Genomic DNA, 26,226 nt, shown 5'->3' with positions numbered 1-26,226 from the left:
GATTGCGGGTCGGACCTCGGCGCCAGCAAAAGTAAGCAGCGGGGGAGGGTTGACGGCGGGGAGGGGGGCCAGGGCGAAATCTGCGGGGGCCCAGGCCCCTGTGGCCCCACGCAGATACGCCCCTGCCTGACTGGCAAGTGAGTACAAATAGAGATACAGAAGATCCAGTCCTCGCACACCAACTCAAGCAGCAATCAAAACACAGCGAGGATGACAACAAATCCACTCAATAAATGGTGCTATAAATCTTTAATCAAAGTTATATACGACTCGACACGGGCCTGTGTTTCGGCCGCCTGGCCTGCATCAGGAGTCAAGTATTTATGTAGATGTTAAATACTCTATGCACCACAAAACGCTAAGTCAGAAGAAAGTTGGTGACCGTATCAAAGGGTCACTTGCCTCTGTTATCGCTTACCCGGCTTCAGGTGGCCGAAACACAGACCCGTGTCGAGTCGTGTATAACTTTGAAGTTTTATAGCACCATTTACTGACTGAGTGGATTTGTTGTCATCCTCGCTGTGTTTCAATTGCTGGCAAGTGGGTACTCCAGGACCGACTTGGGAAACACTGACCTAAGTCTTGGAACCTCCAGTGGCCATGGTTTTCGGCTGCTGCCATCTCATCAGAGCTGCCGTTTGGTCAATGCCCAAGCAGGATACAGTTTAGACCTCATAATGTTACGTATACCACCTCCTCAGTGGTACTCTGAACCTCAGCTGTAGTTGGGAACTGCCTGGCACAAATCACTAGCCACCAAGGAGCATATGAAACAGTTCTGGAAAGGTGAAAAACAACCATTCTGTTGGGCAAACAGGACCATCTGACAGCATGCCTACATCCTTCAAAACATGACTAGAAGGCAGTGATGATGCATGCAATACACCTGCCTCTGTTCTTTTGACAGCCAGATCACTCTTGTATTTTGACTGGTTGGAAGGGCAGTGAGGGTGGAAGGGAGACTAGAGCTGAGGTGAAGATGGTAATTGAAGTTAGTGATCACTTCAGACTGGCTAAAAGGCCAGGCTGTAGGAGAGAACAATCACTGGCTATGCATCTGATGAGGGCCAAAGGGCCAGTCTGCCCAATGACCAAAGTAGAATTCAGTAGTAGTGACTTGTGTTCTTTGTCATCACACACCGTGGTTGCAGGCCAAAATTTGATTTCCACCCCCCCCCCCCCCCCCCCCCCCCCCCCAAACAGGAAAAAAAAAATTTGCAGTACTACTGCACCAAACAGCCAGTGATTTCTGTTGTGGATACCTTGCCTGCATTTCTTCTGTACTTATACAGAAGACGAAACGGGATCTCTTTTTTTAAAACTTTTTTTTTAATAGAACTTGGCCTCATAAGCTTTTCATATATTCTGATTTTAACAAGTGTAATTGAATTAACATACATTTACCTGTAAGAATGGTTCTGAAATCATGCTGTGTTTAATATCAGATTTTGAAACTTTATTGGCATGACAATTTGTGCAGGTGCTTCCAAAGGAATACATGAAGTGGTTAAGAAATAACAGCTCATCATTCAATAGCACCACTACAAGGAGGAGGGGTGGTGGTGGAAAAACAATTCTTCCTGTAGCAAAGCAATTTGCTTCTGTGCGGACTTGTTTTTAAAAGGAAGCTCCATGATCTATAGACCTCTTTGGTTAAATGAATTGGTGTCTGAAACTTTTACAGGGCAAACACACATGCACATATGTTACACATTGCCCATGCCTTCCTATTTAAAAAAAAAAAATGACCACTGTTAACACTTCAGTGTCAAATTTTCTGTTTCCCATTGCAATGCAAAATTATAGACTTACACCAGAAATAATCAGCAGAGAGCAATACATGTGATCTGCTGAATATTTAAACCTGTCTGAAGTGGGAACTATCCTCATACTACACAAAAAGCTATTGTTTCACACCTTTGTTCCTTACTTAGAAACAGGCTGCATATAACAACATTCCTGAAGACTTGTGATAACACACCCGTGCGTGGTATACAGAGGAAGAAGAAAGGTCAATGGAAACCGATTCTTCCTAAAAGATTGTCTTTGACAATTTCAGTGGTTGGTGCATGAAGAGTGTCCTTAGCAAAATGGAGACCATCCGTGTGTTCAGCTTTTCACAGTTTTTAGTTTCTTTTACATTTTGAATCTTAAGTATTGAATTTTCTGTCGTTCACCATCATTACTAGGAAACTGTAAAACATGTATAATGTTCTACCTAAATTTTATTTTTAGTAGATGGGCAAAATGGTCAGAGTCCTGAGCGATAACCAGAGATTGAAAAATCTCATAGCAAATAGCTCAGCAAAGATCTGCACCTGTGATCCACAAGACCTTAAAGTATACCATGGAGATGTTTGTAAAATCTGCTAAGTTGAAAAATGTATTTGTGGGCAAATTGTATAAATAAAAATTTTTTTTATCCTCCTAAAATTGTGTCGAATAGCCTCTTGTTTTTCTTACAAACTACATCCTGTATGAATCTTAAAAAGCATACAGGAGATAAATCTGTTAGGGTAAATTCGATCCACAGCGAGACTGGTTAACATCTGTAACCAACAGGGTTGAGGCTTTTGTCTCTCTGAAAAACTTCCTTGGCCATATCAACTAAAATGCACTAGATGAGTTAAAAATCTTTTAGTGTGCAATGACGATGCAAAACGGAAGTAAAGCCACAACAAATATATTGTGCAGCCCCTTTTGCCTTTTAGGATTCCACAATGTGGCACAAACTATCAATGAAAGGTGGTCTTGTTCCCAGGCTCTGGCTTCACCTTCTGGAAGGAGGGGTGGGGCGAAGGTGGACTACACCCCACTCCGACACTTGGGATAGATCGGCCCATCCAAGTCTGCAAGCCTCCTCTTCCTCACTAGAAAGGAAAATGCAGAAGAAAATTTCAGGCAAAGGATGTCACTGTCTGTAATTGTAGTAGTAGCTATATTGATCCTAGAAAAATCCAAATTATTTGCTGCTGTGATATCTTCAATTTGATCAGCATAAGAATTATTTAAAGATGATGCACATGCACTGTTCAGACCCTACATCTCCCTTCATCCAGGATAAGCAAGTAGGGAGATAGTGCAGGGCGAGCAGGTCTGTGATTTAGCAGCAGGGTACTGGAAATGGATGTGAATTGGTTTGTGACAATTTCCTAGTAACAGGGTTCAACTCACACAGAATGATGTTTGTGTTTTGAGGGAACAGGAGAAGGGGAACAGTTGACTTTACCAGTGTGGCTGTAAAAGGGCCAGCGCAATATGATATGCATGGCAAGGGGTCGCTGATGTTTCAGGAGTACCAAATGCTGCTGCAGTCACTGCTCTATTTGCCTCTATTATGCCGACTTGTCTGCACCATACAGTATGACTGGGCCTAATATTCAGCGCTATTTAATCAGCCAGGAACAGCTCCTGGCTGGTTAAATAGCGCTTAGCCTAAGCGTTAATATTCTTCTTGGTCACCGGACTGTGGCGTCCCTCAGGGCTCTCCACTATCACCCATTCTGTTTAATGTAATGATGTCACCACTAGGTACCAGACTAGAATTAGCAGGATTCAAAACATTCATATATGGTTTACTATTGTTATGCTATTAACAAAAATTGTAAGTTTTATGTTAAACTGTGCCTGCTGTACAATGCCTTGGGTGAATCTCTTCATAAAAGCGGTTAATAAATCCCAATAAATAAATATATGCTGACGATGTTACCATATACATAACCTTCAAAAAGAACATTCAAGACATCTTACAAAAGGCAAAACTTGGCTTAAATTTGATGGAAACTTGGGCCTCAGAATCCAAACTAAAGCTAAATAAAGTACATAAGTACATAAGTAGTGCCATACTGGGAAAGACCAAAGGTCCATCTAGCCCAGCATCCTGTCACCGACAGTGGCCAATCCAGGTCAAGGGCACCTGGCACGCTCCCCAAACGTAAAAACATTCCAGACAAGTTATACCTAAAAATGCGGAATTTTTCCAAGTCCATTTAATAGCGGTCTATGGACTTGTCCTTTAGGAATCTATCTAACCCCTTTTTAAACTCCGTCAAGCTAACCGCCCGTACCACGTTCTCCGGCAACGAATTCCAGAGTCTAATTACACGTTGGGTGAAGAAAAATTTTCTCCGATTCGTTTTAAATTTACCACACTGTAGCTTCAACTCATGCCCTCTAGTCCTAGTATTTTTGGATAGCGTGAACAGTCACTTCACATCCACCCGATCCATTCCACTCAGTATTTTATACACTTCTATCATATCTCCCCTCAGCCGTCTCTTCTCCAAGCTGAAAAGCCCTAGCCTTCTCAGCCTCTCTTCATAGGAAAGTCGTCCCATCCCCACTATCATTTTCGTCGCCCTTCGCTGTACCTTTTCCAATTCATGGTCATAACCAACCTATTTGACCAAATCGACTACAACAGTTTCACAATTGACAACACTTCATTTCCCATTGACAATAATCTGAAAATTCTAGGTATAATTATAGACAAACATTTGATACTCAAGTTTCCTCAGTAATCACAAAATCTTCTAGGTCTCTTTGGAAACTAAAAAGGATCAGACCCTATTTCCATCAGAAACATTCAGATTATTGGTACAATCATTAACATTATCCCAATTCGATTATTATAATGCCATTTATAAGGAGTACCTGTTGAAAAAAACTCCAAACAGCTCAAAACACTGCAGCCAGGTTCATATATAAAATCTCTCGTTTTGAAAGTGCCTCCCTTTATTAATCAAATTACACTGGCTTCCCATCAAAGTGAGAATCACCTTTAAATTATGTACCTTTATCTTTCAAATACTAAATGGCACTGCTCCAGACTATATAACTTACCTCAAAGAAACACTAAATATGAGGCAAGAAACTGTCAGACTACACTTCCCAAATTGCAAAAAAAGTGATCTACAAAACTGTCCACGCTGCAGACTTCACTTACCTAGGAACCAAATGGTGGAACTCATTACCACCCAAAATAAGATATATATAGGAATGTACTGGATTCTGCAAAATCCTCAAATCTTTCCTATTCAAACAAACCCTCGCAAAGAACAACCATATCTCAAACAATTAATTATTACCTGAATTGGTTATTACTCTATTTACCATTAACTTTCTCTTTGCGTCATGTACAATTTCTAATTCATCACAAGTAGAGGAGTGTGGTAGCCGTGTTAGTCCACTCTTAAGGTTATCAATAGAAATCAAACAAAATAAAACATGGAAAAGAAAATAAGATGATACCTTTTTTATTGGACATACAGTAACTTAATACATTTCTTGATTAGCTTTTGAAGGTTGCCCTTCTTCCTCAGATCGGAAATAAGCAAATGTGCTAGCTGACAGTGTATATAAGTGAAAACATTCAAGCATTACTATGACAGTCTGACAGGGTGGGAGGAGGGGGGTGGGTAGTAAGTATGCATGGGGACATCAAAGCATATCATTGATATTCTAACAGGGTGGGTGTGGATAGGTGAGGGGAGGGTGATCAACAGAGACATACAGCTTTATGGTTTATAATGGGCTAGGAACCCCAGATCCTTGTTAAGTCCTTTCTGTTGGGACCCACCCCCATCCTCCCACCCTGTCAGACTGTCATAGTAATGCTTGAATGTTTTCACTTATATACACTGTCAGCTAGCACATTTGCTTATTTCCGATCTGAGGAAGAAGGGCAACCTTCGAAAGCTAATCAAGAAATGTATTAAGTTATGTCCAATAAAAAAGGTATCATCTTATTTTCTTTTCCATGTTTTATTTTGTTTGATTTCTATTGATAATTCATCACAGATTTTCTAAATGTTAAGCATCCATAGCTATCCCAGTATGTTTATTGTAAAATTGGATTCTTACAACAAATTACTTTGTTATGCATTATTCTTTGTTACGTATCCTATACTGTTTATTGTAAACCACATTGAACTCAGATTTGTATGGGATAATGTGGTATATAAATGTCACAAATAAATAATAATAATAAATATTCAGTGTGAGAGAGCTAGATATCTCAGATGAACATTAGTGCTTAGCAGCTAGCCAATAACTGGCTATGTCTCAAATATTCAAGCTCTGGCTGGCTAAATTTAGCGGGCAAATTGAACCACATAAATAGCAGTTCTGTCTTTGCCTGCTATTAACTTAACCAGCCAGCACTGAATATTCACATAGCCAGTTAAGTTAGAGCCAGCAACTCCCCCGATATTCAATGCCGATCACTGGAAACGGCCCAGTATTGAATATCTAGGGTCAACGCCACCACTGGCAGCTAACCGAACTGCCTGCCGCTGGCTGAATATCACGGGGTTTGGCTTTAAGACTTGCGATGCAGGATGCAACTGTGGTGCAAGTCTTGCAAACCTGGGGACTGCAAAGGCTTGCCGCAGAGTTCCTTTCTGCACCATGTAGCAAAGAAAGAGTACCAAGTGGCAACCTGGGGGGGGGGGGGGGGGGTATTAATTTCTAGTCTGCAGAGGGGTGCTAGAACCCCTGGCTCAGTCTCTGTTGGGGCCACATAGGATTCGTGTATGATCACTGTAGGACATTTCCAGGGTAACTCAAGCTTATAATTGGCTGGAAAATCTCTTTAATTTGGAGATGTGATTCTCACTTGAGATTTAATTCTAAGTATCATGTTTCAATAATAATGCTGTTATATTCTATTAGATGAAGTGGCTGGATGGGATAAGGTGGGGGAAAGGAAAAGTGACCAGATAAGAGAAGCACATGAGTGTGCTACAGATTAAATAAGGAAGTTTATCATTGGTATCTTATATACAGAGGTATTCTATAGCAAGGACCATATAGGGGTTGTGATAATTGGCCTAAGGCATCTCTATAGAGTGCTGCCCAATGCTGCTGGGGGCCCCTCCTGCTTGGCTAGTGGTGGGAGAATCCAATTCACAGACATTTCCTGACTTCTGCTGGGTGTGATGCTAGGTCACAAATATGTACTGGTTGGTGCAATCAGAGTATTTATGTGCCAGACCCTACTCAGTATCTTTGTATAAAGAGAAACTGAGCACAGCAAATGTAAATGAAATGAAATAGTGAGCTGATGAAGATAAAGCTGTCTTTCTGAAGACAAAACATAGGTATGCATAACTGAATAAAAGACTATTATTACTTTATGTTCAATGTGCCTGGTCTGATTTTATACTGTAATTAAAATATTTCCAGTATTATGGCACCCTAACTTAGGAAGTTTTTTTTCATTTTGCTATCTGCTAGGTCCACTGAGATTTACTTTCAGATCTTTAACTTGTTGAAATATTTGTGTGTTTCACATAGTCCTGCCTAATGTGGAGCCTTACCTGGTGACCTTTTTTTTCTGGCTAGTGCTGAATACCTTTTACTTGGCATTACATTTGGGCTTCGAGTTTGCATTCACACTTGCTCCCTGCCATGTGATTGGCCCAGCAGAAATCCAACATGATGCCTATAATTTACTTCTACGTTTCTGGTCTGCTAGTTTATAAGTATTTCTTTCTTTCTTTCCACGGCAATAACAGAGCATTTCAAAGCAGCTTCCCTTTATTTGTCTTTCATTCAGAGCTTCCCAGACACGACCTGGGTGGGCTCTCCAAAGGTGCATCAAGCGTGACTGGATAGGCATGGGCTTGAGTGTAAATTTTAAGGGGCTTCAACGTTAGCTTCAGAACATTTAGTACAAGAAGAGTGCTGGGCAGACTTCTACGGTCTGTGTCCTGAGAATGGCAAGTACAAATCAAACTCAAGTATATATAAAGTATTGCATATCAAGTACAATATCTTGTTGGGCAGACTGGATGGACCGTACAGGTCTTTATCTGCCATCACTTACTATGTTACTATGCTGCACCACCAGGAGGGGTCACACAGTTTTATTTGGCCACTATTATGGGATCGGAGCCACAAAAAGATTGACAAGCACCATTTTAATTGCGGATACACACTGACAACACCAATCAGTTATGGCTGCTAATATAAGAGGAACTTTGTGCTACTAAAAATAGCAAATAATAAAACCACTACAGGGTAGACAATCCAACTGTATTGCTGTTGACTTGTCCAGAGTCACAAGGAGCTGCAGTGGGAATTGAACTCAGTTCCCCAGGATCAAAGTCCACTGCACTAACCACTAGGCTACTCCTCTGTAAGGAAAAACTTATGCATTATAAATACTTTTAAAATGGCTGTGGCTGAAGCTTAGAAACAGTAATGAAATAAAGAAGCCATAGAGAGAGAAAAAATATCCCCCAAGACCACTGTCAAGCAACTGGGGTAAAAGAAAATATAGAAAAAAGGAAACACAGCTTGTATAGAACCAGGAGGTGGCAGCAGAGAGCACTGCCTGCAGAGCAGAGCTTGCAGAGCTACAGGAAATATAAAAAGTGCTCTCTGTACTTATACATCTTCCAGTTGTAGGGCTGAGATGTTATGCCACGGGCCATCGCATCGCTGCACACGAGCTGCAAACAAGAACCAGATCAGAAAACATTTGCAAACAAGTCTGACAAAATCCCTGGTTCTAGTGGGAAAAAAAAGATGGGCACAGACACACTGACAAAAATGAGGCAGCATTATCTTTAACCCAGCACATTCACTCTTTTAAAATTATATAAATAGACCTGAGTTGCATGCTCCAGAAACTATTGTTAAATGCTGTTTTCCAAATTTCAGGCTATTGCAAGAAAAATGCTTGCAGAGTCAGTGCCACCCTGTGTCCCCCCTCCCCCCCCCCTAACCTGGTGCAGTATCTCCTCACCTTTTCATCCTCCTCCTTTCTGGAATCCCTCCCAAACCTTCTAGCATCATGCAGATAAGGAAAGCTATGGTGCTACAGAGTTTTCTTAAGTGCATGGCAAGGCACACTTTGACACGCACTTCCTATTGCTGTGTGGGTGGGACCCAGCTGTGCCTTCCCATGTGCTTGATCAGAAAGCGCTGTGGTGCATTGCTTTCTTTATCAGCATGAAGCTGGAAAGTTTGAGAAGAGAAGGATTCCGGAAGAGAGCTGGAGGAGGAAAAGGATAGGGGGAGATGCATTATGTGTGCGTACATCTAGTAGCACTATAAAAATGATAAGTAGTAGCAGTAGAAGAATACGAATTAACTTAGAAATGAAAATAAACCTAAATAAAAGAATAAAAATGGAACAAAGAAATACACAGGTTTGAAAATATTTTATTGTGTCAACCTACTGCAGCTACAACTGAACAGGTATGAAGGTTGAGGCGGGTGGTGGTTGTAGGCCTGGGAGCAGTAGAATAGGCATGGAGGACCTCGGAAGCCTGGGCCCCCTCAACTTTGGGCTCAGACATCCTCCAAAATTGCAGCACCAGATGAATGGCTGGAGGAGATGCTAATCCTCAATAGCTAAAGTGATTCGCTGGCTGAGCCCTCCATCATTTACTGCCAGCTGATGTCTACCGTTAGCTGAAAACGCTACCGTGGCTTAGCAAAAGACCCCCTTATAAAATAAGTAGATACCATCCTGTTATCTTTAAATGGCCCCAGATCATTACTTGCGCATATGAATGGCTTCCAGGTTTTTTCCCTCTCATGCATCTCCCCTCTACCATTGTGTTAGGGGTGTTCAGGAAAAAGTTTTGTTTTGTTTTCAGATTAATTTATTTTTTCAGATTTTGTTTCATTTCAAAAATTAAATGCTATAAAACTCGATATGCATAACATTTTTTAATACATCAAAATTAACTTTACACACATATATTCAGAGGTTTTATGGCCCATAAAATAAAGATTTAAGGGGGTAGTTATCAATGTAGATTAGAGCTGTAATGTATGTTATGTGGTGTATGGACCTGATACTTCATCACCAAGCCAGTTCATCACATGGACATTTCATCACGTATTCAAAAAAAGGTATTCAAGTTATATGCATGAAAAGCTTGCAGCAAATGGGAGGGAGGTGTGCCAGCACACATGCGAGTCTGTTCTTTTGTGCCTAAATATGAGTCTCGCTACACCTTCTTGTACATAAATTTTCATGAGGCTCATATTTAGGGGCAGAGGAACAGCATTTTCCTCACCTTAATCTGCCACTTTAGCATGCTCGTTTACGGGTGGTGATTCCATTCCTCTTGGTACTATTATTAACCCAGCAACCTCTTTTCTTTACCTTGGCGTAGTTCTTGATTCCCAGTTCTTGTACTTTGCTCCTCAGATTTCAAACCTTTGTAAAGTTGTTTTTTTGATTCTCCGTCAGTTACGTACTGTTCGCCACTATTTTGATCGGCCTACTTTTCACACTCTTATTTATTCTGTCTCTCCTTACCACCAGACTTGATAATTGCAATATTGTGTATCTTGGTTGTTCCCAATCTAATCTCAAAAAAATTCAAACAATTCAGAATACAGTTATTAAACTCATTTGTCACACCCACAAATTTGATTGTGTTTCCCCTTTACTTTAGAAGCTGCATTGGTTACTTATTCAACAATGCATTAAATATAAACTCCTCACTCTTACCTTCTCTGCATCTTTGTCTATACCCTACTCTCCAGCTAGATCTCTTCACTCTTTAAATGATCATTGCCTTGTTCTTCCCAGTCCCAAAGTAGCACAGCTCGAGTTCACACATCACCGTGCTTTCTTCTTTATGGCCCCTCACTATTGGAATTCTCTCCCTCTCCCTATGTGTTCTGAACCCTCTTTGAAGAACTCTAGAGAGAGGACACAAGGGTATTGTTCTGGCTGTGCACGCAGAACTGACACAGAACTCATAAGCTAATTAGCCAATGGCCACCGACCGTTCACGTGCAAACACATCAGAAGAGAGTGATATAATACAGGAATATCCATATATGGTATAGGCTAGTTTCTGATTTCTAGTTTAGGGGAAATCACATGATTTATGAGAAATGTAACTTGCAACAGTATATATGTGATGTCCGGGGCAGTATTAGCTGAGCAGTTTTTTGTTATTCAGGATGTGCACTGCTGACTGACAACCTGCTCCAGGGAGAGAACTATTATTTATATTTGGCTCTGTGAGATACCAATAAAGGTAATTTACTGGCTGCGCCTAACTGAGTCCAAGTTCTCTTTCTTATCTGTGCTTTCCCTCCCTGTGAGGGGAAATCACACTTTCTTTTCAACCCAACTGTAATACGTGCTATTTGATGAACTGTCGCAGTTTTTGAATTTTCATCACCTTTGTGCACAAGTTTTCTGTGTATATTCATTGTGCATTATGTGATGTGTGCTATTTTACATGTAAATATCTTTGCTCAGTTTGCCGCACAAGTTTTCCACGTGTATAATTTGAGTACATTTAGCTTTCCGTGTGTGATATGGAGGGGCATAATCGAAAGGGGTACCCAAGTTTTCCTGAGGACGTCCTCGCAGGACGTCCCGGCGAAGGGGAAGGGAAACCCGTATTATTGAAACAAGATGGGCGTCCATCTTTAGTTTTGATAATACGGTCGGGGATGCCCAAATCGTGACATTTAGGTCGTCCCTAGACTTGGTCATTTCTGATTTTCTGCGATAATGGAAACTAAGGACGCCCATCTCAGAAACGACCAAATGCAAGTCCTTTGGTCGTGGGAGGAGCCAGCATTTGTAGTGCACGGGTCCCCCTGACATGCCAGGACACCAACCGGGCACCCTAGGGGGCACTGCAGTGGACTTCAGAAAAAGCTCCCAGGTACACAGCTCCCTTACCTTGTGTGCTGAGCCCCCCCAAAACCCACTACCCACAACTGTACACCACTACCATAGCCCTTACGGGTGAAGGGGGGCACCTAGATGTGGGTACAGTGGGTTTGTGGTGGGCTTTGGAGGGCTCACATTTACCAAAACAAGTGTAACAGGTAGGGGGGGTATGGGCCTGGGTCCGCCTGCCTGAAGTGCACTGCACCTACTAAAACTGCTCCAGGGACCTGCATACTGCTGTGATGGACCTGAGTATGACATTTGAGGCTGGCATAGAGGCTGGCACAAAATATTTTTAAAGTTCTGGGGGAGTAAGGGGAGGTCATCCCCAATTCCCTCCGGTGGTCATCTGGTCAGTTCGGGCACCTTTTGTGCCTTGGTCGTAAGAAAAACTGGACCAGGTAAAGTCGTCCAAGTGCTCGTTAGGGATGCCCTTTTTTTCCATTATGGGTCGAGGACGCCAAAGTCCCGCCTTCACTATGCCTCCAATATGTCCCCGGGAACTTTGGTCATCCCTGCGATGGAAAGCAGTTGGGGACGCCCAAAACCAGCTTTCGATTATGCCAATTTGGGCGACCCTGTGAGAAGGATACCCATCTTCCGATTTGTGTCAAAAGATGGGCGTCCTTCTCTTTCAAAAATAAGCCTGAAAGTGTCAGATGATGAAAACACTCTTATTCTACACCTAAATATGAGTCTTGTAAAAATGTTATATGTAAAAAGTTGTAGCGAGGCTCAAATTTAGGTGCAAAAGAATAGGCATGGATATGTGCTTCCATCCCCCCCCCCCCCATTTCCACATGTTTTCTGTGTATTTAACTTGAATACATGATCAAGTGTCCAATCGCAAAATGGCTGCCACAAGAACTGCCACAAGAAGCCTTGGTAATCATTTTGACTGTGAAGCCAGCATGAGCAGGAGCAACTGGGGATTGCTCCTGTCCCAACGAGGACATTAGACCACCAGGGCCCCAGGGTAGGGCAGTGGCGGTAACAGCAGCGTTTGGTATTGCGTGTGGGGGGTGGGCAGGGGGCCATGAAGCCCATTTTTGGTTTGGGGGATGAGTTTTGGTTTTATCTGAAAATGCACTGGGAGAATCTGGATTTTGGTTTCATTTTGGCTCTACAGCCTCAAAAGAAAACGAAATTCAGTTGGCCTCTACATAGAATGCTGGTTAGCTACTCTTTGGGCCCTATTCAATGAGGACGTTTATTTTTCCATAGACACAGAATGGGGGAACATTCTTTTGTGAATAAGACACACTGCATTTTGTTGAAGACATCTCTGTGGCACATGAAAGACCATCATGTTCCATCTGGTGGCAGCTTCTTGTTCCAGTTCATGGAATAAGCAGATCATATTTTTCCTGTGGCTCTTGTAAGCGTCCTGCATGCTGTTGTAGAGTATCTAAAATGACACAGATCTTGTGTGCAACAGATCCTAGACTGCATACTTCTGTCATGACTGAGAAAGCTAGGGTAGAAGCACATTTATATTAAGGGCAGAAAGCATCAGTCTGCAAAAGACACGTTCTGAAAGCCAGTAAAGCAAGTTTGATGACATTATGCTTACTACAGACTTAAAACCACAAACATTCATCCTGTTAGGAGCAGGGGTGTAGCCAGACAGCAAATTTTGGGTGGGCCTAGGCAAGAAGTGGGTGGGCACCAAGTGTTCTCCCCCTCCCCCAAAAAATATCTAAGCTGGTGGGAAAATGCTTCTCTCCACCTTGGCAGTCTGCAGCAGGCATGCGCTGAAAACAGAGCATTCGCAGGTGCCAGTACCGTGGCGCAAACCATTTTCATTACCATCAGGGGGAAGTCTTCAGCTGGTAGAGCTTGGAATCCCCATCAGCTACTGCTAAACATGTGCTACTGTTGGGTGGGCCTGAGCCCTAAGTGGGTGGGCCCACCCTGGCCCACCTGTGGCTACGCCACTGGTTAGGAGACAATTTTCAAAGGAATTCCATAGGTAACTGGGTGTTTAGCTGTAGGAAAATCCCTTAGAAAATGCATCCCCCCTCCCCTGCAGGGAAAAGTGGTAACATCGGGGTGGGGTTAAAGCAGGGCTGTCGGGGAGCTGAGGACAGGCAGGTGGGGCTGAGTTACACCTCGAACTCGGGGGCTGAAAAGGGGGGATGGGACAAGTCACCGGACATGGAGGGGAGGACAGAGCAGGGGCAAAGGAGAATCGTTGGACATGGATGGTAGGGGAGGACAGGGGAAAGAAGGGAAATCACTGGACATGGAGGGGAGGACATGGGAGAGAGGAGAATTGCTAGATATGGATGGATGGAGGGGCCAAGGGAGAGAGGAGATTTGCTAGATATGGATGGAGCAGTGGGCAGGGAAGAGAGGAGAGTTGCTGGACATGGATTGATGAATGGAAGGGAGGGCAGGGGAGAGAGGAGAGTTGCTGGGCATGGACGAATGGAGGGGAGAGAAGACAGGAAGGAGATGAACATGGATGGAGGGGAGGGAAGAGAGGAGACATGGATGGAGTGGAGGGCAGGGAAGAGAGGAGAAATGCTGGACATGGATGGAGGGGAAGGAAGACAGAGGTAAGTAGTAGTAGTAGTAAATGCACATTAATGGAGGGGAGGGGAGTGAGGAGAAATGCTGGATTATGGATGGAAGGAAAACTGCTGAATTTAAGGGCTGGATCGGAACACTTTGAGGGCAGATGCTGCAACTGGAGGAAGGATAGGGACAGGGCTACAGATGGTAGACAGAACGCGTAAGGACACAGGAGGATGGTGGACATGGTGAGTAAAAAAATATCAAATTGAAAGAAGACACCATAAAACAGAAGACACTGGGACCAAAGCGAATAAAAAAACTAAATTCTCAGACAACAAAGGTAGAAAAAAGTATTTTATTCAGAATTTATTAATTGGAATATGTCAGCTTTTAGAAATGTGCATCTGTGATATTTTGTATGTAAGTTTCAATTTCTCTGGTATTGCTGCATGCAGAGTCTGACTTCTTGAGGTAACTTTCCAGTTCAGTATTTTGCCTTCATATCTTTTGATTTCTAGTTCCTTGTGTCATATCTGTTGTCATGTGTTTTTCATGTGTGATCAAGATGCAGTATTCTGCTAGCGTGTAGTATTTGCAGCCCTTTTGGTTTTGTTTTTTTCACTAGGTAGTGTATTGGTGTTTTAGAGCCCGGAGTAATTACAGTTCTGCCTTTCCACACATACGGTTGTAGCTCGTCCTGTCCTTGGAATTAGTGCTGTTATGGTTTGGTAAGGTTCTGAGTGTGTTTTTGCACAAGTTTGTGTATAGTGTTTTGCAGTGGAGAGATTGTGTGTTGGCCTTACTAAGGTGACATCAATTTTAGTTTGTTTGTCATAACATCAGACATGGTTTTATAATATTTTGGAGGATCTGATGTTGAATTGCTAAAAATGTATTAATTATGACTATTTTACTTTTATTTATTTTTTTTCTGTGTGTTGTCAGACAATTATCGATGCAAGCCCCACCCCTAACCCTGCCCCCTTTAGCGTCCCCAAACAGTTGGGGCCACCGACCGCCAATGTCTTTACTATCATATGAAGCACTTAATCAATTAGAAGGAATTGTAACAAACTGGAGATATCATAGAATCCAACACAGAGTGTGGTGCATACCCTGACAGAATGAACCTCACTCCTAAGCCAGGGTGTCATGTGGAGTATGATCTCAGTCTCTCAAATTTACTGCTAACGTTCGCCGAGTACTTGCATTGTGTCAAAGAAAGCTTCTTTTTGGAGTTCTAATTTCAATGATAATCTAATAGAAAATACACCAAGAAATGTGTTGCATCAAAATCTGATTAAGCAGCAAGTACAGTTTTTGAGCTAACTTACCAAGGTCATTGTTGTTCATCATAGCATTCGATGCTCGAAGCCTTGGACCTTGTTGAGTAAAATGATAGCCAAATTTCAAAAGGGAGCTGTTCTTTTCCAGCATGCTTGCAATCTCCATTTCTACCTTGTTGCCTAGTGGCTGACTCTATTAAATTAAGACCATAATTAACAGAGATCACTATTACTCAAAGTAGTTCACTTATACATGATAGAGGTCAATAAATCCACATATTTACTTTCAGGTTCAGATAGCGATGAGCAAAGAAGCTCCCCTCTGATTGCTCTGATACACTGAACAGGGGTGCATAGCCACCCTCCATATGGATATATTATGTGAGCGTCAAACACACCTCTGGTGGATGCTGGTTCTTTGCTTCCAGCAGAGGTGTACTGTGGGTTCTGGCACCTAGGGACCAGTGTTTACATTGGGCTACCCTTCCCACCAACACACACTATCTCCAGCCCCTTACCTTCCTCCTAGGCTGTCCAATCCTGTCAGCAGGAGACTGTAGCTGGAGGTGTAGTGGGCCTGGTGCCTCGCTAATGTAGTTTTCCTGTTGCTGGTGTCTCCCCTGCCTGTGTTCACAGCTCATCTCAGCTGTTTTAATTGCCTAGTGCTCTGCAGATTTATACTGCACACTGGGAGAGATGCTTACTTTTGTTTTCAGTTCCACGTATGTCTTATCTCTTGTTTGTATTTGTATTTTATTATGAGTGAAACTGCTCAGAATGGTAGGTGACTGTGGGGGGGTGGGGAGAGAGAAAGAAAGAAAGAAAGAAAGAAAGAAAGAAAGAAAGAAAGAAAGAAAGAAAGAAAGAAAGAAAGAAAGAAAGAAAGAAAGAAAGACTTCTTAAGCGGGCACCTGCCCCTCCCCGTGGCATGCTATTGCCTTCCAAGGGAAGTTAACTGGAATATCACTTGCTCTTTCTGCTGTAGTGGAAAATTGTACTATCAAAAACCAGGACAATTGCTACCAAATCTTCTTTCTTTTTCACTTATTTTTCAAAGATATTTTTAGGAAGAGTACCCTCATTCTTCCTAAAAATGTCTTTGAAAAATAAGTAAAAAAGAAAGAAGATTTGGTAGCAATTGTCCTGGTTTTTGATAGTACTGTTGGTATTTTTACCAGTGACTTTGGGATTTTTTGTTTGTGTTATCCTTAGTGGAAAATTGGGCACTGTTCTGTGTTTTACAGCTGAATAAGGGGGGAAAAAAAAAGAGACTTCAAATGTTATAGTAGTATGGCAAGCTATTGTTGCATTTCGACAAGTTTTTTAAAATATTTAAATGCCTGCCATGCTACTATTAAATTTGAAGTCTCTTTTGACCCAACTGAAATAGCTTTTTTGGATGTATTAGTGAAAAAAGAATTAGATGGTCTCTCTACTACAGTATTTTCTAAACCTACAGACAGGAACTCTGTACTGTACTTCTCTAGTATGCACCCTCCATATATCAAGGATAATATTCCTTGTGCTCAATTTTTGCATTATCGTCGGACATGTTCTTCACATGATTTCTTTAAAAATAAATCAGCATTATTGAATCAGAAATTTATACAATGAGCTACCCTGAGAAATTGGAGAAATGAGCGGCTAAAAGAGCTTTATATAATCCAAGAGATGAATTTTTGCAGTATAAACCGAACTCTCTATACTTGACTGCTTCAGTTACTTTGTCACAAATGAACATTAACGCAATACCACTTTATTTCTCATTCCGAACATGAATTCTCTATACTTGACTGCTTAATCTACTCGGTCACTTATGAACTTTAATGCAATACCACTTTGTATTTCTCATTCCGGAAATGGCGATCGCCATTACGGCATAATGTAAGCCACACTGAGCCTGCAAATAGGTGGGAAAATGTGAGATACAAATGCAACAAATAAATAAATGAATGAATGAATAAATAAATAAATAAATAAAGCAACACAAGCAGAAGAAGACATTATGCCATTTGTGATGAAACATAATGCTACTTCCTGTAGGCTAAGTAAAGTCATTAGGAAGCATTTTGAGTTATTACAGGTTCATGAAGTTTTTGCAAAAAAACAAACTTCTTTTTTCTTACCAACGTAACTGCAATTTAAGAGACTTATTAAGTCCCAATGACGTATGGCCTTCAAGACACCCTGGGAAGGGCAGAAAATGTGGGCAGTGCTCTGTTTGTCATATTATGTTGGAAGCTGATGTATTTATGCACTCTAGCCCCCCTGTTTACTAAAGCTTAGCTGGTAGAGAACAGATTCCCAGTTTTGCAAGGCAGAGACTCTTGTTCACCACTACAAACTGTAAGTCATATTTCCTTTGTTTGATTGCATCAAAGAAGATTTGATTCAAGAATTCTGAGTCTTCACAGTGATGTTCTATACTATGGTTTAGCTGACAGTCTAGCTAAGTGTATGAGACAGAACCTCTGCAAGGACTGTATAGATGGGCAGTTACAGGGGGTGGTTTTTGGGGTGAACAGTTTGCAGGTTGGTGTGGCAGTTGGAGAAATAGGTTTTTGCAATGTGACAGTTTACAGGGGATAGTTTTAATGGTGGGGTAGTTTGGTGGTGATGTGACAGTCGCAGGGGAAAGTTTTGGGTATAGGGCATAAGTGGCATGTGACAGGGGGTAGTTTTTAGGTGTGGGGCAGTTGTAGAGGTTAGTTTTGGGGGATAGGGAACTTTGAGGGCTGGTGGGACAGTTGAAGGGGGTAGTTTTGAGGGATGGAGAAGTTTGCAGGGTGGTGTGGCAGTTGTGGAGGGTAGTATTTTGAGCTAGAACACTTTGTGGGACAGTATGATAGATGTGGGGTGGTAGTTTTTATGCTGTGGGGCAGTTTGGGGGCAATTGTAAGGGGGTAGTTTACAGGAATGAGGAGAGTAACGGTAGTTTGGAGGTTTGGAAGAGTAAGGAATTCCATCTTGTAAACTGCCTTGCTCTGCTTTTTTAACTGTTTCCTTTCACTCTATCAGTTTCTATGCTACAGAAGCTCAAGCTCCTTTCCCACAGAAATGCATTGGGTCATATTTGGGGGGGGGGGGGGGGGGGAGGTTATTTCTCTGGAACCCTAGTCTGATTTGGACCTTTTCAAACTCAGGGCCCTGTTTACAAAGGTGTGCTAGCGTTCTTTAGCACGTACTAACTGTGTAGATACCCACAATATTCCTATGGGTGCCTACACAGCGCATGCTAAGTTTTAGCACGCGTTAAAGAACACTAGCACGCCTTTGTAAACAGGGCCCTCAGTGTTTTTTACATGTTTTTCCCACATGTTTAGTTCCATCCCATCATTAAGATTTTGATGTCACAGAAGCTGAAATTCCTTCTCCTATAGAAATGCACTGGGATTTTTTTTTTTGGGGGGGGGGACTTATTTATCTGGAACCCACAGCCCAATTGGGTCCATTTTCAAACTTGTGTCTTTTTATCATTTTTTTTCCCTCCTGCCAAGTTTCATACCAATCTGATAAATTTCAGAGAGTTATTTTGCCCCCAGACAGAGAGATGGACAGTTAGACAGACAGAGACAGACAGGCATTCTTAGTCCCTTTTGTGGCACCTGGTCAAAAGAAACCAGACAAAAAAGTTCCAAACAAAAAAAGTTCCCGACATAAAAGTCCCTGACAAAATAGACTCCCGACAAAAGGGCCTGATGAAATAGATTTATTTTTGAATGGTACAAATTTGCAGGGTACAAAGAAGTGGAGGAGCCATAAATTACTGAGAAAGTCCACGGCTTGTCACTTGAAAGTCCTGGCACCTGCCTACGGCTTGACTTCACTATCCACACTTGGTATCTAGTGAGAATCATAAATCTGCTTGAAAACATAATCCAGCTTGATTAAGAGTCTATTTTGTCTTGGGTTGTTTTGTTGTGGGTTTTTTTTTTGTATGGCTATTATGTCGGGGTGCCCCCTTTTGTATGGTTCTTTCCAACTTTCATTGTGTGGGAAAAAATAGAAATAGATCCTGATTTAGTGCTCACTCTCAACTCAAGTTTGTTTAGAGGGGAGGAGCCTAAATAACGGAATGAATGTTTCTTGTCCATATTCAGAAGAAAGCAAAAGACATGATCCTGTAATCTGCTCTTCCTTTATTGTTTCAGATACCATTAATTTACCCACCAGTGAGGTACGGCTAACAGTACTGTTTCAAGCTTCAGTACTGAGCCACGATAGTTTCAATTATTTAAAAAAATCTAGTACAGAAAGCCAAACTTAATGCACTGATAAGCCAGTTTTTCTACACTTCTTACCTGATTGTCAATTTTTAATTCTATTAGTGATGTATTATATTGAAGCGCTTCAATCAAAGCCAATATGCCAGAACCACTGATGAAATTAGATTCCACATTCAGACTTGTCAGTGTACCATTGACTTTTAGCATATCTGCTAGAGCCTGTAAAAACACAAGAGAGCTATGCAGCAAAAAATATACTTATAGGAGGAGATATTATTACCCGAGAGACACTTTGCTACCTGCATCATTTGTGTAAGATGCAAGAATAAATTAATTCCTTTAATGGCATTTGACCTTCCCAAACCATGGAATATATATGAAAGAAGTTGCAAAGTCTGGGACTATCGAAACCTTTGAAAATTGTCTAGGGAAAGAGTACCCATAGAGATCTGTATTTGTTTTTCTCTGCAGGTACTTTCTGCAAACCATAGCATGCAGTTTTGAAAAAGTGAAAGGACACACACTGCTGCCTCCCATAACCTCGGGCAGTGTCCTGCAGGAAGCTGTGTATGCTGTTGATCCACATGCACACTACACTTTCATCAGGGAAAGCATGGGCGATTTTCAGACAGGCAGATACATTTACCTGGTGTTTTTAATCTACCCCTCTCTAGACCCCCAGGGGATCCTTCCACACGGAGGTGTATAGAGGGTTTGTTCTTCTAAGATCTTTTTAACCGTCTCCCTGAATTCCAATGACACCCCTTCCCATGGGTATCGGTGCTGGGGAGGCATCAGAAGGCGCAGTTCAAATCTTATTCCCATGACCACAGCTTTCTGTCTATTTGGATCTAAGTGAATCTTGGGCCATTTATGTTCCCACATAAAATCTATATAATATCTATAAAACTGTTTCAGGGAGAAATCTTACTTATGTGTGTGTGTTATTTTGTAAAATAGAAGACAGATAGAGAATAAATTGAAACAAAGACAGAAAACAGCTTAGTAACAGAAATAGTCTTTTTATTCTTACCAAAGTCAAGGTTTATTGTGGTACATTCAATGGACAGATTCTGGATCCAACTGGCCAGAGCTCTGCTCCCTCAGATGCGTTGGGGAAATCTTCCGAAGATTCCTCGGATTCCCACTTCTTATATAGTATCTGGTCCACATACAAGTCTATGGACAGGGACTTTTTTTTTCTAATCTTGCTTAATCAGTGAATCATACTTAACCGCCGGTCAGGTGCCCACCTGCCCCTCCTCTCAAAGATTGCTTAATAGTGCCAATTTCAACACTTTCACTTCCTCTTTTCCAACCCTAAGACACAGATCTGTGTCTTTATATCTTGTGATACTGAGAGCCATTTTATAAAGACATTCTCCATCTTAAGAACCGCCAGCCATTGACCTAGCGGTAAAGTCTCACGCGGTAACCGGGCGGTAATGACCTATGCGTGTCAAATGCCACTTGGCGCGCGTCCAATATGCATGTCTGAAAATAAAACAGATTTTTCGGACACGCATATCAGACACCTGCCAGAAATGAAATTACTGCAAGAGCCACACGGTAGCTGGGCGGTAACTCCATGTTGGCAAGCATTGGGTGCACGTAGATGCTTACGTAGCTTAGTAAAAGGGCCCCTTAGCCTCGCTAGCGGCTGCTGTGCGCTAATGCCGACACAGCCCATTCACTTTGAACGGGCTGTGTCAGCATTGCTACGTGGCTTAGTAAACAGGGAGGTTTAAGAGCAAGAGAAAGTAAAGTACCCAGCAATAACCAATTGTTCGAATATTGAAAATAAAGTGATTAAAAAAAAAAAAGAAGGTATTTATAGCATACAGGACCTTGAATGTTAAAAATAGCAGAAATGGTGTTCCAGACTGAGACCCAATATTTATGTACAAAACTACATTGAAAAAGTAAATGTCTATGAGGCATATTTTCAAAGCACTTTGGGAGGCTAAGTTCCATAGGTTTCTATGGAACTTTGGGAGGCTAAGTGCTTTGAAAATATGCCTCAAAATGTACCAGCACCAGTTTTCGGATCTGTCACTTGCCCCAGTCCTTGAATCCTTGCTCTTGCAAGTGCCACTAGTGGTTGGGTATAGACGGGCTGATTCGCTCTCTTTCTCACTGGGGGCCAGTGCAGGTATTGGCAGGAATGGGGCTCTCCCTTGACAGGTATGGTCAGTGGTGGGAGAGGTTCCAAAGACTGAATTTGGTGGCAAAGTCAGAGTTTAAATCTTGTTCAGTGGAGTGTTCTACTGCCACTAATAACACCCCTTCAGAAAAGTCCAACTCCTCCCCTGCTTCTAGGCTTCTCTTCCAGAAACTCAGAAACTGCTCCAATCCTCTGGCAGGATCTGGTGCCAGAAGGCAGGAAGCTCACAGGAAAAACAGCAGGTCAGAAGTGCAGCCTAGACACCCTAGGTTTGCAGATGGCTAAAAACAAAACAAAAAAGAAGCACAAAGCCACCAACCATGTACTCTTATGGGCTGACAGAAAAGAAGGCTGCCAGCCACTAATACAAACACTGATGCACTGTTAGAAACAGCCATATACTGTATATTTTCCCCTCCTGTTACACTGGATTCTTGGTAAAGAGGGAAAGTTTAATCTCTTTTAGATCCTCCAGTGAACTGGGATCTAGGAAAACAGGACTTAACTTTCTCTCCAAACATACTGCAATTTGTGGTTCCCAAAAACAAGAGAAGACCCATATTATATAGAACCTTGAGATGGGAATTGAGATGTCTAGGTCGGGCATTCACAATTCCTCTGGTATTTTATAAAAGGCTCTATCAAACCCAGAGCCTTTTGTAAAATATAATAATAATGTGCAGGAGTGCATATCCAGTGGGAGCAGTCATTTAAATAAAAGATGCCATTGTAGAACAAAAACATTTCTACGTCTGCAGCTTCTGAAATTGATGCTCCCTACTAGAGAGTTGCACGGGGACAGAAATCTTACCCATCCCTGCCCGTCCCTGCTAGAATCTCACCCATCCCCACCCTTCCCCACTGAAATCTTACCCATCCCCGCAAGAATTTAACCCATCACAACCCATCCCCGCAAGAATTTAATGGCACATAAAAGAAAATTCTGGTCAGCTCCCTCAGTCTCTCTCTGGATTTGAGCCACATCACTGTAGGCAAGGAAGGAATGGAAGCTGAAACTTAGAACACTCTGGTGTGCACATGTAAGATTTGTCTCTGATTTCTGGCACTGTGTGCTGAGAGGTCACCACATGCACGCGCCAGTAGGTCAGGTGTCAGACCTGAGGTCTGCGCATCAGCCTGGGAACAAAGAGGATTAATTGTAACATTGTAAGTGACAGCAAATAAAGACCTGAACGGTCCATCCAGTCTGCCCAATAGTCACACTTATTATCAATTCACGATTAAATCAACGAGTGTGATATTATATACTTTCTTTCGTGTTTCTGGAACATAGACCATAGAAGCCTATCTGGCCATATACTTATGTTCCAACTGCTGGAGTTCTCGTTGAAGCCCAGTCCAGTCTATTCGTCTTCTCATTTGTGGGATACAGACCGTAAAAATCTGACCAGCACTGTCCTTATGTTCCATCCACTGAACTTGCTGTTTAAGTCCTTTCTAGCCCATCCTAAACCAGGCTGCCATATATTAGACACAGACCATACAAGTCTGCCCGGTATCAGCCCTAGTTAATCACAGCCAGAGTCGCCATCTAAGTGTCACTTGACACATCCACACACATGCAGCCATTTAAGGTTAGGTTTTTTATAACTTCCATTTTCTAATTAGAGATCCTCTGTGTTCATCCCAAGTCTTTTTGAATTCCATCATCATTTGTGTCTCTACCACCTCCTTAACGGAAGACTTTCCATATTTGTGCGTTAAAGCAAGGAGGAAGAGGAGGAGGAGGAGACAGCACTCAAGGTACTCGATAGATGAGAGGCTGATGCAGTGCAGCTAACACTTCCACAGGAACCCCGCAGAACTGCTTCCATCCCCGTGGGAACCCCGCTGGACCTGCTTCCGTCCCCGTGGGAACCCTGCAGAACTGCTTCCGTCCCCACGGGAACCCCGCAGAACTGCTTCCGTCCCTGCGGGAATCCCGTGGGTTCCGTGGGATTCCCGCAAACCCTGTTCCCATGCAGCTCTCTACTCCCTACAATATTAAACCTCTCTTCATCACCACATCTCCCACCCAGCAGCATGACCATTCATCTCACCCAAACCCCCCTCTCTCCACAACCTCCAACATATACAGGGCCCCACAATGAAAATGTCCACCCTCGAATTTCCCCCTGGTGTCTAGGTGGGGCAGGAGGAATCCCTGCCCCTTCTAATACCAGGTTGAAAGTGGCAAATCTGATTTTAGGGGTAGTCTTGAAATATTATCACTGGGGTTCAAGCTACCAAGTAAGGCTTGTGAAGTGCTGTATGTATGTGTGCACAAGGGAAGGGAATGGCATCGGGAGGGAAGGAATGAGTGGATCTTCCTTCCCTCTCCTGAATCTCCTTTCTCCTCCCCTCCACCATTCTGTCCCTCATTTACTCTCATCCTCCTTCGTTCTCTTTTAGCTCCTCCTCCTCGATATCCCATCTTTTATCCCTCTGCCTTTCTTCCCTAAGATCCCTTCTTCTCCTCTACTTATCTGCCTCTCTCTTTCTTTTGTGTTTTAATTCCTGCTCAGTTCCCAGCACAGATCACTAACCCCCTAATTTGTGCAATTATTGGCTGTAATTGATGTTAATTAGCACGAATTAGCACTTAAGCGCATAACTGCTCCTAGTTGGGATTCTGCAAATTGCATGCACAAAATCCATAGCGTGCAACTGCAAGGGGGCCATGGACCTAAGAGGGGCACGTCAGGAGTACTCCCACACCTACACGTGTGTGTTACAGACTACTAACAGTTACACGCCTGTCTACAGTTAGGCGCATGAATTATAACCTGCCTTGACACATACTTTAAAAAAGTTGTTGTGTACAAGTTTTAAATCAAATCAATTCTTGTATACCGCTAATATCCCCTTCCCAGGGTTCAGTGCAGTGAGACAAAGGCCGATAATGTTAGTGTGAGGTATGAGAACAATTACAGACCACTGGTGTAATGCATGAGACCAAAAACATTATAGCATAATGGATGAATATCGTAATAAAATAAATTACTGTGGAGAATAGTAAAAGCTACTTACTAAAGCCACAGGGTCACTGCTTCTTGTTCCCACTATGCTAAGTTTTTTGACATAGCTATTGTTCTTCATAGCTTCTGCATACGATTTTAACGTTGGTATAGGAATGTTCTATAGAAAAACAAAACAGAGAAATCATATGAGTTAATATCATTATTTCTATGTTCAAAATTGACCCATGAATGCCAGGATATGCACCGCAAATATGCTCTGCCTTGAAAGCAAAGTGACACTGAATATAACTGAGCAGATCTTACAGAAGTGAATGAGAAATACAGTTGATATGAGCTTCCCACAGCGATATTCATCACAGAGCAATTGCAAATGGAAAAGTACTGAAGTTTGATGTTTTGGAAGTGAGCTGCAGCCTCTACAGAAAGTCTTGGTGTACTTTCCACTGCATCCTGCAATGATTAGTAGGTTAGCAATGACCAACAGCTGGAAAACTTGACATCTTGATAGTGTTAATATCAATTCTGGGAACAAAAGTACAGTATAACAAGACCAGTCTCCAATGTACACCATATTGCTTACCATTATCTTTTTAATCCTAGCTTGACAGGTTTCAGCAAAATTTGGCTTCCAGAAGCTTGTCTGAAGTGGACACAGGGGAGTTTTAGCTTTGGAATAGCTGTAAACACTTTATAGAAGTCCTCAACTATTCATGATGTCCATAGATATATACCCTTGGGTGTATTTGCAGTCTGACTGACCAGATGACCAGTAAGTTTGTATAAAATTTCCTGAAGTACGTCCCTGATGCGGGTGGATTGCAGAAACATGTCAGGCTAGGATTAAGAAAGTAGTAGTGTGAAGATATACACTGGAAACTGGCCTGTTATACTGCATTTTTGTTCCCAAGTTTGATTTTAACAATGAATAAAGGATTTTTATATTCAGGCTATTGTCCTACCTGCTTTTGTTTTGAGGCTGTGTTTTGTGCAGATTGGTATGCCTCTTTTTTTCTGGATATTGGAATTTTTTCTAGGTCTTTTCTAATTATGATCCACTCAACACATATGACAAAATGATGATTTACCACATAATCAGAGGGGACAAACTATCATAGTGTTTCAGAAGCTGAGCAAGAGGGGTTGGTGATGTGGATTATTGAGGCTATATGTTCTCTTCGTAGGCCTTGTTGAAGAACTATGTCTTCAGAGATTTGCGAAAGTTAGTTATTTTGTCGATTGTTTTCAGGTCTGTAGGTAATGTATTCCATGACTGTGTGCTCATGTAGGAAAAGGAAGTGGCATGCATCAGCTTGCATTTTAGACCTTTACAGCTGGGGAAGTGCAGATTGAGAAATCTGCCTGTTAAGCAGTACAGGAACATTTA

At 42.1% G+C, this 26,226-nt stretch overlaps 1 protein-coding gene across 3 annotated transcripts in view; it reads right to left on the bottom strand.

The window, feature by feature from the left end:
- Positions 1 to 63: 63 nt before the first annotated feature.
- The window catches only part of TMOD1 (tropomodulin 1), a 161,514-nt gene continuing 135,351 nt past the window's right edge, over positions 64 to 26,226 (bottom strand). Inside the window, exons 7-11 of one of the 3 annotated variants that reach the window (XM_030194454.1) lie at positions 24,892 to 24,999; positions 19,773 to 19,916; positions 15,520 to 15,664; positions 8,392 to 8,456; positions 64 to 2,870 (exon numbers count right to left, since the gene is read on the bottom strand). In XM_030194454.1, the coding sequence (XP_030050314.1) occupies positions 8,392 to 8,456; positions 15,520 to 15,664; positions 19,773 to 19,916; positions 24,892 to 24,999 (462 nt within the window). In that variant the 3' untranslated portion in view covers positions 64 to 2,870. The remainder of the gene's footprint in view (positions 2,871 to 8,391; positions 8,457 to 15,519; positions 15,665 to 19,772; positions 19,917 to 24,891; positions 25,000 to 26,226) is intronic. The other 2 variants (XM_030194456.1, XM_030194455.1) reach the window with 2 other exon arrangements.

The sequence above is a fragment of the Microcaecilia unicolor genome, chromosome 2 (genome assembly GCF_901765095.1).
Source record: "Microcaecilia unicolor chromosome 2, aMicUni1.1, whole genome shotgun sequence".
NCBI classification, from domain to species: domain Eukaryota; kingdom Metazoa; phylum Chordata; class Amphibia; order Gymnophiona; family Siphonopidae; genus Microcaecilia; species Microcaecilia unicolor.
The sequence above is the reverse complement of the archived record's forward strand: the minus strand, read 5'-3'. Positions and strand labels throughout refer to the sequence as shown.